This window comes from Xiphias gladius, chromosome 22 (genome assembly GCF_016859285.1).
Source record: "Xiphias gladius isolate SHS-SW01 ecotype Sanya breed wild chromosome 22, ASM1685928v1, whole genome shotgun sequence".
In the NCBI taxonomy this organism is placed as follows: domain Eukaryota; kingdom Metazoa; phylum Chordata; class Actinopteri; order Istiophoriformes; family Xiphiidae; genus Xiphias; species Xiphias gladius.
Genome location: NC_053421.1, coordinates 15,268,595 through 15,282,859, shown reverse-complemented (window position 1 = coordinate 15,282,859; position 14,265 = coordinate 15,268,595). Strand labels below are relative to the sequence as shown.

The 14,265-nt window shown below is 38.5% G+C and overlaps 2 protein-coding genes across 4 annotated transcripts; one reads left to right on the top strand and one right to left on the bottom strand.

Annotated features, from left to right (window-relative positions):
• Positions 1 to 659: 659 nt before the first annotated feature.
• On the bottom strand, positions 660 to 3,664 carry fkbp14 (FKBP prolyl isomerase 14). 3 transcript variants are annotated; one of them, XM_040117868.1, is made up of 5 exons: positions 3,539 to 3,664; positions 3,318 to 3,455; positions 2,837 to 2,988; positions 2,568 to 2,695; positions 660 to 2,468 (listed from the first exon to the last, which is right to left on the bottom strand). In XM_040117868.1, exons 2-5 carry the CDS (start codon positions 3,404 to 3,406, stop codon positions 2,310 to 2,312), a joined length of 528 nt encoding a protein of 175 aa, XP_039973802.1. In that variant the 5' UTR covers positions 3,407 to 3,455; positions 3,539 to 3,664; the 3' UTR covers positions 660 to 2,309. The 3 variants fall into 3 exon arrangements, with proteins under 3 accessions (XP_039973802.1, XP_039973803.1, XP_039973801.1); XM_040117869.1 differs by having other exon boundaries at positions 3,318 to 3,391; XM_040117867.1 differs by having other exon boundaries at positions 3,318 to 3,664.
• Positions 3,665 to 3,829: 165 nt separating this feature from the next.
• plekha8 (pleckstrin homology domain containing, family A (phosphoinositide binding specific) member 8) lies at positions 3,830 to 13,183 on the top strand. The gene is made up of 13 exons (XM_040117866.1): positions 3,830 to 4,051; positions 4,519 to 4,635; positions 4,750 to 4,905; positions 5,025 to 5,146; positions 5,460 to 5,618; positions 5,740 to 5,780; positions 6,033 to 6,151; positions 7,733 to 8,084; positions 8,979 to 9,064; positions 10,274 to 10,332; positions 10,734 to 10,935; positions 11,025 to 11,086; positions 11,193 to 13,183. The coding sequence occupies exons 1-13, from the start codon at positions 4,012 to 4,014 to the stop codon at positions 11,388 to 11,390; spliced, it is 1,713 nt and encodes a 570-aa protein (XP_039973800.1). The 5' UTR covers positions 3,830 to 4,011; the 3' UTR covers positions 11,391 to 13,183.
• Positions 13,184 to 14,265: the final 1,082 nt, after the last annotated feature.

Sequence of the window (14,265 nt, the reverse complement as noted above, 5' to 3'; positions counted from 1 at the left end):
ATGTGACTTATTGGACTTTCTAAAAATGTTGGTGTTCATTTTTCTCAGAAATTCAACATGATCTCATCACACTGAGCTAGCTCTAGCACTGGTTCAGTCAGAAAAAAAGACCCAGCCCTTCACTAGTGATGACTGATTGTAGCCTGCAGAACAGTCAACCATTGGTATGTGGTTAATTTTTTTTAAAATCTTGTGATGGCTACTTTCATATGCCTGCCAGGTGTGAGCCACAATACCTTATCTCTTACTCAGTCTCTGTCTTGCTGCAGAACCTTCCCACTCTTCCAGTTTTACCTGTAGGTGTCAGCACGGTGGAATTTTGCCAGATACCAGATCGACTGCAGTGTTGAGAGAAACAGTGGTGCTCTTGAGGAGACGTAGTTGCACCACAGTGTTCACACATGGTAGTTGCTCTCTCTGAAATCCGTTGCTGGTTCCTGAGAATGTCTCTGGTGTGTATCAGCCTAGATCTAAATGTAATTTTAGCAGGAAAAGACTGCTAAACAAAGATAGCATTATTTACTCACACCTCTTTCTTTATTATTTATTTAAAGAATTCCAATAGGATTGGTTATAGTTTGAGTTAGTTACTAAGATAACAAGCAACCAAAAAACTGAAATGCACACCAGCGGTATGTCTATGCTACAGTATTACTTTATTATAATGGTGCGTACACCTCTGTCATGAAACAACTGTGGTACTATATGTCTTGCAGTCACTTTATTGCATTAAACCTGTGATGCTGACAAATGCTTGTTGGAAGGCTTTACTATTACTGGGGAAAGAGATTGAAGCCTCTTCTACCCCAACTGCATCATAACATTTGTGTGTGTCACTCTAACTTAAGAGGTTTACATTTGCAGCCAAGATTCGATCAACCAAAATCTTAGAAAGCTGTAATTTGTATGGTTTAAAGAAAAAATGGGACTGAGAGCAGTACGACAGCTATAGCACTCCTCATGACTTGTGTGATCTATGAGACATTGAGCTTCCTGTTGCTGCTGAGTATCTGATTCCATCTCTAACTGCAACAGCCTGCGGATAGACCACTGAGCAATGGGTTACTTTGGCTCTGCCTGTTCTATAGACTGTAGTGGCTGTGACATATATAAGCTGCCTACATTATAGATACTTTGCAGTTGATTTATTTCTATTGCTGTAACCCTAGCAATCCTAGAAATCCTGAGCACCAGTTTAGTAACCAATGATCCCTTCTAGAGTCACTTCTCATTTCTTAATGGGAAACAAATAGGAGGTTGGCCATTTGGACTCACATGATGTTTGACCTACAATGAGTGGGATTCGACAGAGCTATGAGTACGACAAAGATCACTCAATGATGTCAGATGAGGGTTTTTTTTCCCTCCTCTTTAACAGATTGTTCTCAAACAAATCAAATATCAACTCAAAAATGTTGTCTCCTACTCTGGCTTCAACAAGACAGTTTTGCGTTTGGATTCTGTTTTAGGTGGTATTGCTGAGATTCTTCATGGCAAAATGTGTTTTGAATATCACTAAAGGAGTATGACAGTTGTTGAATGCTCTTTACATTTATGAATGAACTATAAAATATGGAAAAATAAATTATATATGATGTAATTTAGGCTTAATATTCAGAATTTTTACATTCATCATATGTTGATATATCCATCATTGCAAGTGAGATAACCTTTATTTTAAAAGCATACTGTGCTACTTGCAACTTACTCATGATTTACTCTCTGTAAAAAGTGATAGTATATTTGGCTGTACTCTCATTTTGATAATTTGGTCTGCCATAAACAGTATGGCACCTAAAAACTTAAAGACGAGGGCTACTCAGGGTATATTGTAGCTGTAGGGATTTAAGATTTCTAAATGTGATACAAACCTAAAGGACAACAGTGCCCTCTAGTGACTAATAACGACATGCACAAAAAATCATATAGTATCACATCCCCCTGTTGCTGAGAACACACACGTTCATTTTTCAGTGCACAAATTGTTCAGATAACTAACATGTCCTGTTTATTTGAAAAAAAAACAAACTGTAGCCTAAATACATATGTGGGTACATTATCAGTGCATGTAAACAGTAAACAAATACATTATGGATGTAATTTTACATAAAATGAGCTGATGTATTCATGTTCAACCAAAAATAAGACAATACTGTTCAAAAGTATACAATAACAAGCCCTTGAAAGAGGTGCATTTAAGGCAGCCCAGAGACTAATTCACTAATTCCTCAATTCATGTGACTGTTTTGATGGTAATTCATAAAACAAGCATTCTGGTAGTTTAAAAAAAACTTGTCGAAATCAGTCCTTTACAGCTCATCATGTTGGTAGGTGAATTCCCTTGCAGATATAAAACCATCTTTATCTTCATCCTCATTTTTGAAGATGTCATCTACCATCACTTCATGATGTGTGTCATTAGGTGAGTATCCATGTTTCTCGAATTCCTTCTTCAGGTACTCTTTCACCTGAAGTGCAGACAGAATAACAACGACATTCACTAATAGCAATAAAATATATGTGCAATCTTAATTAAGAAAGAAAAAATGTTTAAAGGACTTTCACACCTCCTTTCTGGAGAGCTTCCAGTCATCATTGAGATCCATCTCCCGGAAGGACTCATGTGACCTCGGCCCATTTCGAATGTCTATGAGCTCAATGTCAAAAATTAAAGTACTGCTTGGAGGGATCTTGCCTGTAAACAAACCGAAACATTCATGTAAAAAAAAGCCCAGATAGGTTATTGTGGAACACAAAAAGAGGAGGGAATTTGATGCATTAAACAGAATACTTCGTACCGCAGCTTTTACAATAAAAATAGTTTGTGTTAATGTACCTTTTCCTTCCTTGCCATATGCCAGAGATGGAGGGATGGTCAGCTTCCTGCGCTCTCCTGTGCACATGTTCTTCAGACCCTTATCCCAACCCTTAAGCGCCTCTCGGATCCCGAGAGTGAACCATACTGGATTTTTATCCCCGTCTTTGCGGCTGACAAGAGACCCATCACAGTTTTCTTAGAGAAAGTAAAGTCCAATATACACAGAACTGATATCACAAAGATGCACAATAGGGTTCATCGGTTGCCACCTAACTGTAGAGAGAAGTCATTGGTTAATGCTGAGGTCTCAGTGGACAATGGGACAGATAAGGACAAGTGATGGGCTGCAGCATAGTGCAGTCCATTAAATATATACAATGATTTTTACAGCCATAACAAGAAGTGACCCTAGTGTGACTTTTACTGCATAAGGACTGGAGTATGGAAAAATTTCACAGCAATACATGCAGCATTATTAGAGTTTCTAGAGAGAGGTTACCTGGAATGAAACATGGTGCCATTACTCTCCAAGAATCCCTCGTAGTGAACGAGAAGCATGTCTCCATATTTTGACTTGCGGTAACACATGAAGGGTTTATGTAAAACTTCAATTTTAACTTCTGGCTCGGGCAGTTTCCTCCCAGTGACAAACACAAACAATGAGGCGAATATCGACAGAATAGAAAAAATAATCATTTTGAGAGGCGATAGGTCACTTACTCACAAATTTGACAGAGAGCTAATTAAACCCTTTCCATAAAATACTGTACCAAAAATAAATACATGGCAGAAATGCCAAATACGTGGCAGCCAACTCCTGCGACGAATGCAGCCACTGTTCAGGCATTGACCCTCCTTCCTCTACAATTGGGTAACTTCATTACAACCCCCTCCCCCGTTTCCATATTCTCTCCTTTTATTGGTTATTGTATATGTCAATCATCACAGTCAACACCCACAGCTCTTAAATCCCTCTGACGTAAATGCAAGGAACGTCATTATTTTCTCTCGTGATAGCTTAGAGCTCCATTCATGGAAAAGTTTACGCAGTTTTATTTACGTAGCTGAAATGTAAAGCCGTAGACGTTACTCGGCAAACCTCACAGGGCCCCGATGGAGTCGGTGCAGTCAGCAGCGCATCATACCTTGTTATGATAAACAAGTAATGAACGGCGAAAATACATAATTAAACAATGGAAGGAATGCTGTATAAGTGGACCAATTACATAAGTGGTAAGTGAGCCACAAGGTGTTTGTGTGTTTCGGTTACAGTGCTCGTTTTAAGGCAGCTAGCTAGCATGACAACGTCAGAGCGGACTTGTGTGATAACGTTAACAGGCAGCGGGCAGGCTGGCGTTAGCTACCGTCAGCTTTCAACTCTCGGACCTCGAGCACCACTTTGAATCAACTAGTTTCCCTTTGTCTTTACCTTTAATAAGATAGTTAGCTGTTTAAAGAATGAGAAGTTAAAATTTTTAATGAAATCTTAGCAGGTAGCGCAAGCTAATTTTGGTAACTCTACCGTCTGTCATTATAATCTGATCTAACAACTGATTAGTTGTTGCTAACGCAGCGTCAGGGGTAACTCTTTCCAAGTTAATGAAGTCAGATAATTCTGCTTTTGCTAAGTGATTCCCAACACTGGAAACATAAGTACAACGATCCAGCAATGATCCAAAACTCGAAATGCATTTTTTCAGGCTGGCAGCCTCGTTGGTTCGTGCTTGATGGAGGAACTTTGTCTTACTATGACTCTCAAGAGGATGCCTGGAAAGGTTGCAAGGGCAGCATTAAAATTTCAGTCTGTGAAATCCAAGGTCGGTATGGCTCACCTCGTGCTGTGTTTCATTGTGCATGTGTGTGTAAGTAACTTCTGCCTTTTGGATATAGTGCTGACAATCATGACTCCCTGTTCCCTTGCGTTGTTTTAGTTCATTCCTCTGACTCGACACGAGTTGACCTGACCATACCAGGAGAGCAGTACTTTTACCTCAGAGCCATCAATGCAGCAGAAAGGCAGAAATGGCTGGTGGCATTGGGAACAGCCAAAGCTTGCCTTACAGACAACCGAACAAAGAGAGAAAAAGGTATTTGGATACCTGTACAAATCTGACATAGTACAGATTGCACTAATATAGCTAGAAGCTGCTGTAAAGTATTCTAAATAACTCCCCGAGTGCTGGCACATTTGATGTTTCTATTACAGAGCTCCAGGAGAACACAGAGGCACTGAAAACTAAGATGTCAGAACTCAGATTGTACTGTGACCTTCTTCTCCAACAAGTAAACAAAATCAAGGAGAATGATGAGCTAGGAGATGCAACGGAGGTAAGGTGAAGGGTTGGATGAGCCGATGAAATGAGAGAAGCTGCTGTTGGTGTGAAACTTCAGTATAGGGTAGCTGATTTGCAACTAGCAAGACATCAAATCGCTGTGTGCTTGTGCTTACTAACATACCAGAGACAGATAGCAACTTGTTACCACAAGTTAAATATATTTTTTAAATCCTAGCTTTATAGATTTGAGCAGATTTTGCTAACATACTGTTACCAAACAACATACTTACCTGTTAGTATATTTTTGGCAGTGTTGGGATATGTGACAGTGTTAGTTAATGGTTATGTTTGTGTGTTATTTTCAGACAGGCATAGACACTGGAAACATGGTGAAGTCGACATGCACCACTTTCCTTAAGACTCTAGAGGAATGCATGCAGATCGCAAATCGTACTTTTAGTTCGGATATGACAACACAGAGTCCACCAGGATCTCCTCCAGTAGCAGCCATCAAACCCCAGAAGGTAAATTTTTCTCACCAACCCTGTGACCAGTGAAAGTCATAACAATCTAGTATAACCATTCTTAGAATGTTTTAAAAAATAAACATGTGTGTAATCCCCTAATGTCTTTTTTCCCTAACAGATTAAACCCGTCAATCATTTAAATCAGAACCTTGGAGAAAAGTAGGTTGCTTATATCTGTTATTATGGATTTATTTTGTGTACACTGCTTTTCCATCTATCATTAACTGTCACATAGATGCTCAAATTAATAATTAAATACACTTTCCAATGTTTTCTTTTAACAAGATACTATTGTGATATTAATGTGCAGTTAATTTGTGTTGCATTTCTGTGGCACTAGGCACAATTGCTACTTAGCTATGCCCAAAAGACAAAGACAAAATTAATGTAGTGTGCTCAAATTCGCTCCAGATGGAGAGATTTCGCTGAAACCTCGGGAGAAGCAATTGCACATGACAACCAGAGCCTTGACTCAGGAGCAGAGGGACCAGATGAACCAGATAGACCAGAACATCCTCCTTTCCCATCAGGTAAATCAGGTGTCCCAGCCGCTCACTCAACATGCTGCAGAGTTCCCTGAACTGTAAACCATTACTGCATTCCATAAAGGAATGGGCCTGGTTGTTGTGTGTACATCATCTGAATTGATGTGAATAGATTATTGCCTTTTAGTGAGCAGACAGTGATGGATGCCCAGTTACATTATTACATTTCCCTTAGCAGTAACAAAGCCTTTACACATGGAAAACTATTGCTGATGGAAAATAAGACCAGTATTTTCCAATTTATTATCTTTGGGTTGTCTGTAATACATACACTATTTCGATGTAAATACAAAAAACACTATTTAAAACTCGTAAGAAAAACAAATACATTTTAATGAAAATCGCAGTTTTTTTAAAAGTGCATTGATGAGATTTCCTTTAGTGATTTCCTTTACCAAATATGAGTATTTTAATGTAATGTAGCCTCATACAGGAATTAGTTAAATTGGTCAACAAATTTAACTTTTTAAAAGTAATACAGTACATAAAACACACTTTCCTTTTCAAAGAAAAAAATATTTTCAAATCATGTTACATTAAGAATATTACATTTTATGATTTAGTTTTGACATCTTTTAATGAAAATGTAGACAGATTATTTTAGCACAATTGTTTGATAGTCCAATATTAATTTAAAAAAAATTGTAAGACTTTTATTAGATGTGACCTTTTTTTTTTTTTTTTTTTTTTAAATATAATGACGTTAAGATGTTATTATTTTCTGTATGGGATAAAACCCGTAAACCAAAACAAAGAGAAGGTAGTGAAAAACATAGCACTAAACTACACCCAGGCTAAAAATCTGTTGGTGCTGCCATCTTGAAGTTGCTGTTTGCTCTGCCCTTACCCTTTGCAGATCAGTATTTCACAAAGGGCAATACTAATACTAAAGCACAGCTAGGGGATGTCACCACTGAAATCAATCACATCTTACCACACCAGACTGTGATGTTGGATTTCATATGTGAACCTTTCAAGCCTTAGAGGTCTGCACAGTAATTCTTATACTCCATACAAAATTTAGTGTGGAGCTGCTCATGATTTTTTTCACATAATTTTACTAAAACATTGATCAGTGGTTCTAACACTTTCCTTGCATGCCCCCCTTCAGAAGCTGAAACACCACCACCACCATAATTTTTATCAATCATTAACAATGATATGGGAAGCAACTAATAATAAAAAGATCCAAGTTGAATTTTAATGAAATAAAGGTTAGCACAACAGCCTCAGCTATGTGGTCATCGAGGGCCCCCTGCAGTGGCCCTATGCCCCCCCCCAGGGGCGCCCAACCCCCCGTTTGAGAACCACTGCACTAAAGGAAGGATGAGTGTGAGGCTTGTGTCAGTGTACCCTGCCAGTGGTTAAAGAGAATAAGTTAAGTGATGGTTGTGTAAGTTACCCAAGTGCTGCTTTCACAATTTGCTACACCTGGTCACATGAAAACTTGGCTTCAGACTTGCTGTGACTTGATTGAAACAATATTCTGTATGTGTGTTAGTTTTCAACCTTTTTGTCTGGTAACATATATTTTATGTATGTTTGTTTGTCTAATGTATCATACAGACATTGAAGCAAGCAACGGCAACTGCTCAGTCCAAGAGGAGCGAGTTGATCGTACTCTACACACTACCCAGAATACCTCTGAGATTGAACACTACGTCCAACCAGCAGAGGGGGATGAAGAAAATGAAGCTGATAATCAAAAGGAGACAAAAGAAGATCAGAAGCACAAAGTGGACCAAAGTCAGGAGTACGACAACATCAGCAAGGAAGCGAACCCTGTCCGGCCGCAGCACCAGCAAGAGGCTGTTACAGACCAAGACGACCCTAAACATGAGGTCGAGACTTCCAGAGATTCGACAGAGCCCCAAGACACAGAGCAGGTGGAAACTTTCTTCAGCACAATGAGTCACAGGTATGAAAATGCAACTCAGGAAGGTAACATCCTTTAGGACACATTATTTATTGTATGAAGTTACAGTACGATCATCTGTGATATTTCACAAGTACAGTATTAGGATAAACCAGTTGAAGCTCTATGTAGTATTTTTGCCTTTGAGGCACTGCACTTATGCTGCATCTTTTGACGAAACCGCACAGTTTGTGAAAATATATTATCAGTATTACGGTGTTGCTGCGAATAAATTAATAACAGGTTTGGAAAATTTTAACTAAATCCTTTTCAAGATGTCATGATAAGTGTTTTATATGAGTGTGTTCTCTCTTGATCACATGACACAGAGAGGCCCTCATCTGATATTTGGGTTTGTAAAGTTTTTTTGTTAACATTTCACTCTGTATTTCAAACATATTTTACTTTCTTTTTTTAAGACCTGGAAGAGTGTTACTCAGCAACTGACTAGTGTGAATGATCATTTCTGTAGTATTAAGTTTTACGGTAACCGTTGTTGTTGTTGTTGTTATTATTGTTGTTATTATTATTATTATTATTATTATTATTATTATTATTATTATTATTATTATTATGAAGGAAATCATTGTCTCATCCATCCAGTATTCAACTACTAACTACAGTATATGCATTTTGGAGTCGGTCTTTAAAACTAATGGGACAGTTTGTAGACCTTAACATTAACAAAAAAAAAACCAACTATGTGAAGTTGTAGACAAGGTAGCAGAATAGTCTCAGGTATTGTCAGGCATAGGATTGCATGCCACTGTGTGAATAATTTCTCTGGCTTGGTTCTGACATTTGTACCCTTTTCTTTTTCTGTTTGATCAATAAAAATTCAAATGGCATACTTACCTCTAATATATTCTCCTGTTTGAATCTGTTCTACTTTTTTAGATTTAGTGATATAAGACTGGACGACGACAATGGTATCCCTACACAAGAGTTTTTGGACTCATGCTATGCAATAGTGCCTGTATTAGGTAGGCCGATCACTTTCAGTCTCTCCTCATCTCAGTCTGCAACTGTTCCTCTTTCTCATGATACCCATTTACTTCTGTGGTTAATTCATCCTTTATAATCTTAATAAGGAAAACTAAACTTTCTTCTTTTTCTTATTTTTCCTGTCATGTGTGCATGCTCTGTCATTGTCTGTAATTAATGAGGTGGCAGCTTTCTGTCTTTCATGCATCATTATCCATTATTTCCCTCTGCACCTGTATGTATTTCTGTAGCTTTATTTATTCTCTGTAGTTTAACAATCCATTGCATGACAGGGTTTATCATTATGATTAGCTCATATTCATTCGTGTGGCTGTGTGTGTCTTTGTGAGTACAACACGTAGGTGAAGGTTGTCATTTACAGTCACAGTAAAATATAAAGAAGTGCAGGACTTCAAAAGCACTTCTTTTTCATTGTTTGACAACTTTGGCTGGAATTGTCAGGCGGTTGACTAAAAAAAAAAGTGAGAATTGGCACACAAGGAGCCTGTCTGTGTGTGTGTGTGTGTGTGTGTGTGTGTGTGTTTTTATCACACTTGGCTCGGTATTTAGGAGGAGAGGTTGGGGTAGGATTTTTGGTCATCAAGAGTTATCTAGTTGTATGAGAGATCTGCAGATAAACTTGAACAACAGGGTTCAGTTTTCACAAATTTCACACACAGGATGAACTAGGGTAATATTAACCTATGATTCAAATTACACAACATCTGCACAGGTCCTGAATATACAGAGAGTGAGGTGAGATGTAAGCGTTGTGTCAAAAGGTTGAATTAATCATAAAAAGATGTCTTCTTAATAATAACGGTCCTCTTTAGATTTAAAAACTCTGAATCTCTGTTGCAGACTTTAAATTTATATCCAAACTGGCATTACCCTTTAACTGATTAAGGCTGCTCACATGCAGCTGTGCTCAAACGTTTATAGCCCACATTGATGACATGTCTCCCATTAAATCTTCGTACAGATCCAGATACCAGTGATATCTGTGATTGATATCCTGTACTTACACCTACATGTAGTGTGAGCTTTTACCGCCTCTTTTATTATTACTTAAATAACCTGAGAAACCTGTGTTGTCCATCTGACTGTTAGCAGTCACAACATCATACACTCTTTTAAAATAGGTCACAAAATTGAAAATCTATACTTTAGAAGCAACAAAGAAATGATCATAGATTCTCTCTTCTCAGACAAACTGGGATCCACAGTCTTTGCACCAGTTAAAATGGATTTTGTTGGAAATATCAAGGTAAGGGAACATGTTTTTGATAAGTAATAGATTTACTGTTCAACAAAATAAATAAATATGAAGTCATTCTGTAAAAGCTGCTCTAAATATTGTAGAGAACATATTGTGACAAACTGCATCAATCAGTGTCAGTTATTTATGATGTACTGCACAAATAATCACCAGGGAGACATTTGTTTTGTACAATCTTGTTTATCTTTCACATCAGACTCCTTGTATATTAATCCTATTACTCTTGGTCTGTTGATGTGCATGACACAAATAACATTGTCATGTTTCTTAAATGTATAATTCAGTTTTTTCATTAGTTGTTCAAACTCAGAATAAGAATGATGGAAGAATTGAATCAAGATCTCCCACAGATTTGTGTCACTATATCAGCCTGTTTCTTAACCTTTTAGAAAATTCACCAGAAGCTGATGTCAGACCCTGACAGCTTCCTCACACTACAGTCCATCGTGCTTCATGAAGTCGACACAGAAGTTTCCCACGTGCGCAACTCAGCCACTGAGGCCCTGCTGTGGCTCAGACGAGGCCTGAAGTTCCTCAAAGAGTTTCTGTCAGAGATCAACGCAGGAGAACAAGACATCCAGGGTGCACTAAGTGAGCCAAGATGGACATACGCAAACACATGAAATTTAATGCATGTTCACTTTCAGGTTTCCTCATTATGCAGCTCTTCTTTCACCCAGATAACGCCTATGGAAAGACCCTTCGACAGTACCATGGATGGGTTGTGCGAGGAGTATTTGCTGTAGGTTTTCCATTTACTGTTTATTTTTGATCTCCTCTGATGTTCATCCCTGTTTGGAATGCGACTATATTAATTTTACTTTTTTAAATTTTTTTTATCCCCCCAGTTGGCTCTGAGAGCTGCCCCATCTTATCAAAGTTTCTCCGCTGCCTTAGTATCAAGAGAGGGCGACGAGCTGAAGAGCGGCTTCGCCAGCGGTGTGCACAGGGACCTGGGCATGTACCTGCCTGCCATGGAGAAACAACTGGCCATCCTGGATGCCCTATATGAAGAATACAACCTGGAGTCTGATGAGGTGGTGTGAATATAGGAACAAAGAGATGCTTAGGGTTCAAGGAAGGACAGAACCTGACCACAGGGGCAGAGTAGTGTCTTAACTGCTGAGGGAAGGTGCCAGATACCAAGTGTATCTTATGTACAAAATAATATGAGCATGTCCCGTGTCAGTGTGAGGTGTTTCTAGTGGTTCTTAAACTCTATTACAGTAGAGGGTCTAGGTTTGAAGAAGGTATTAATGTCTGTAGGAGCCCACAAGGCGCAAAGCAAGCATTTAAAATGAAGACGTTATGCTATTACGAACTGTAGATTCCAGGTCTTCTTCAAAAGACCATTGCCAGTGTAGGGGTATTAAGCCCTGTTATGCAGACTCCAAGCATAGTTATTCATGGTGACATTTGTTTCTGGTGCACATTTTGTCGCTGTATTGTGGTTTTTATGTACTGTACGTGCTTCCTTAAGGTACATAACCACAAGGTATTTGGCCCAACTTACCTGAAAATCATTTGTGATTCTCCTTGAACTGATCAGAATGCAAAGAAATTTTTAATCAAGATTGTCCTCTTTGCTTGGATTCATGAAACAAGGTGAAACATGCAACCAACACACAACACTATTTTGACACTATTAAAGCACTATTTTAACAAAAAACGATCAGATTGTTACAATGCCCAATATATGCCTTAGGTATGTGCTGGAATAACATACTAGGCTAAGTATTAATGTATTGGATAAACATTTTTTTTGCACTAACTGTTGACGTTTAGTGGAAATTATGATGATTATAGATTTAGTTCCTTTTCCCAAAATTTAATTCTGAATGCTGCAGTTTGACAGTGTATTCATTTGTTTTGCACCGCAGACATGTTATGAGCTATTGCTCTAGAGACTTTCCATGGGACCAAAAAGGAACTGTCCTGTGAGTGGCTTTAGCCTCCGCTGCCTACAGTACCACAACACACAAGAATGAAATAATACAGTGTATCTGTTAATGAACTGGGAACTGCTGAATATTTCTGTGGGCATCCTCTGCACAAAGCTATGCATTTTCACAATGTCTATTTATTATGTCTTAAGTTATAAAGTTCACATTAATCAAAAGTCATGGGGATCATTTCAGTCTGTCTTTTGTGTGAATGTGTGGACATTTCCATCCATAGCGCATGTTTTATTGATTGCATGGTTTTATGTATTAACATAGGTGCCAGTGGCAACTGAATATAGGCCAAGGCCTTGAATTAACCAAGTAAATTAATATTCGTAAAGGGGATATAGACTTCGAGAGTTAAAATACATTGCTTCTCCTAAATATTTGTACTGACAATGAAGAGTAGCCTTCAGCAAGTCTGCTCTTTTTTTTCCTTCGCCATCTTGTCCATGCACTGTACTACGTGTACTTGAGTGTTGTTGCCAGCTGTACTTAATACTTTATGATGTCAGTTCAAAAATTTAGAAAAAAAAATAGTGGTAGACATGTCCTAGCAAGGTTAAAGTGTGGCCGTACATTCACTGAGCCATTGGAACACAGCAGGAAGATCTTAAGAGGGCTTTTTTTTTTAAAAACCAAGACATACCACATAGTATTTTTAACTTTATTCAGACTCTCCTTTTGAGTTTTCAGGAATGCATACAGTAAAAACTCCTGTCCAACAAATAAGTAATTTGCAGCAGGTTTACATCACAGATGTGCAATAGGCCAATTTCCTGTTGCTGATAAGTTCCAATGTTTATCCTGAAAATATGCTATTGTAATATTATAAACATTTGATTTGCTTTTTTTTTCTATGAATGTATATAAGATGCTATTTGATTTTTACCTAATAAAAATTAAGTTGTCTTAGTGTGTTTCCAGTCCTGTTGCTGTCAAATATGATGTCTAATATTCTGTATTAGATAGGAGCCCAGAGGTAGAATAACCATGTTTATGTTTATTAGGCAATTTTCTGTCACTCACTCCTCAAGATTTTACTTGTTAACCAAACAAATCAAAGAGTAAGCAATAGATAGTAAATCTGCGTAGGTGTACAGTGGCACTGAGCTTTAAATCACCTTGCATACCTTGCTGTGTGTAAAATTAGTGTTTTGCTTGTGTAGCAGTAGTGTGTCCTCTGCCAGGACCACAGCACCCTGCATGCCAGTAATTCCTGCCTATAGGTCAGGGATTTTCACTTAGCTTGGGCCAACAGCTGGGTCCCCGCCTGCTTCCTGTCCCTGTGGCCTCCTTTGCATCAACCCTTATGCCACAGCTGTAATGCTACACCAGCCAATCTGCGCTAAATTAACCCCTTTGTTGGAAAAAAAAGTGTTTGCTTGCCCGTGAGAGCTAAAATAGAGCCTGCTTCCTACAGCTTTCATTTTGTGAACAGTGTCTTTGAGAGTGGGAAAATCAATTACAAAATGTTGAGGATATAGCTTATTAGTTCATGAATTAGTTTGTCCCTAAGAGAACTGTTTGAGGTTCAAACTCCACAAATAGAAAACCTCACTTGGTGGATTCTTCTGTGTGCACAGCAGATCTTTGCCCACTGCATCTCCAGTGACATTTAGTGCTGTACTGAGACATCTGTGGTACAAATCTGATTGGTCTGGTTAAGGGATTGCATGTAATGGGATAAATACACCAAGGTAAGCTTTTATCAGACATCTTGGCAGACAAATTGTCCTGATGTGATTTAGAAAAGAAATACGGCATGCTAATGAAGTTACATGGTCGCATCAAGCCTCAAACATCTTTGCTGCAGCGCTGGCTGGCTGCCCGTGCCCAAACCTGTATCACCGTGCCTCATCTCCAGGCACAGACTCAGGGATTTCATCGAGACAGAATGAAAAGCTGAAAGCCCATTGCCATGTCTGAGAAAACAGTGAGAGTTCACTGTGGTCTGTTTACTATTTAGTCTATCTCA

Coding starts and splice junctions, on each gene's coding strand:
- fkbp14 (XM_040117867.1), bottom strand. CDS start 3,514: ATGATTATTTTTTCTATTCTGTCGATATTCGCCTCATTGTTTGTGTTT. Junction 2,989..3,317: donor GGCACCATGTTTCATTCCAG/GTAACCTCTCTC, acceptor GTCTCTTGTCAG/CCGCAAAGACGGGGATAAAA. Junction 2,696..2,836: donor ATATGGCAAGGAAGGAAAAG/GTACATTAACAC, acceptor GTTTGTTTACAG/GCAAGATCCCTCCAAGCAGT.
- plekha8 (XM_040117866.1), top strand. CDS start 4,012: ATGGAAGGAATGCTGTATAAGTGGACCAATTACATAAGTG. Junction 5,619..5,739: donor CAGCCATCAAACCCCAGAAG/GTAAATTTTTCT, acceptor TTTCCCTAACAG/ATTAAACCCGTCAATCATTT. Junction 8,085..8,978: donor TTCAGCACAATGAGTCACAG/GTATGAAAATGC, acceptor CTACTTTTTTAG/ATTTAGTGATATAAGACTGG.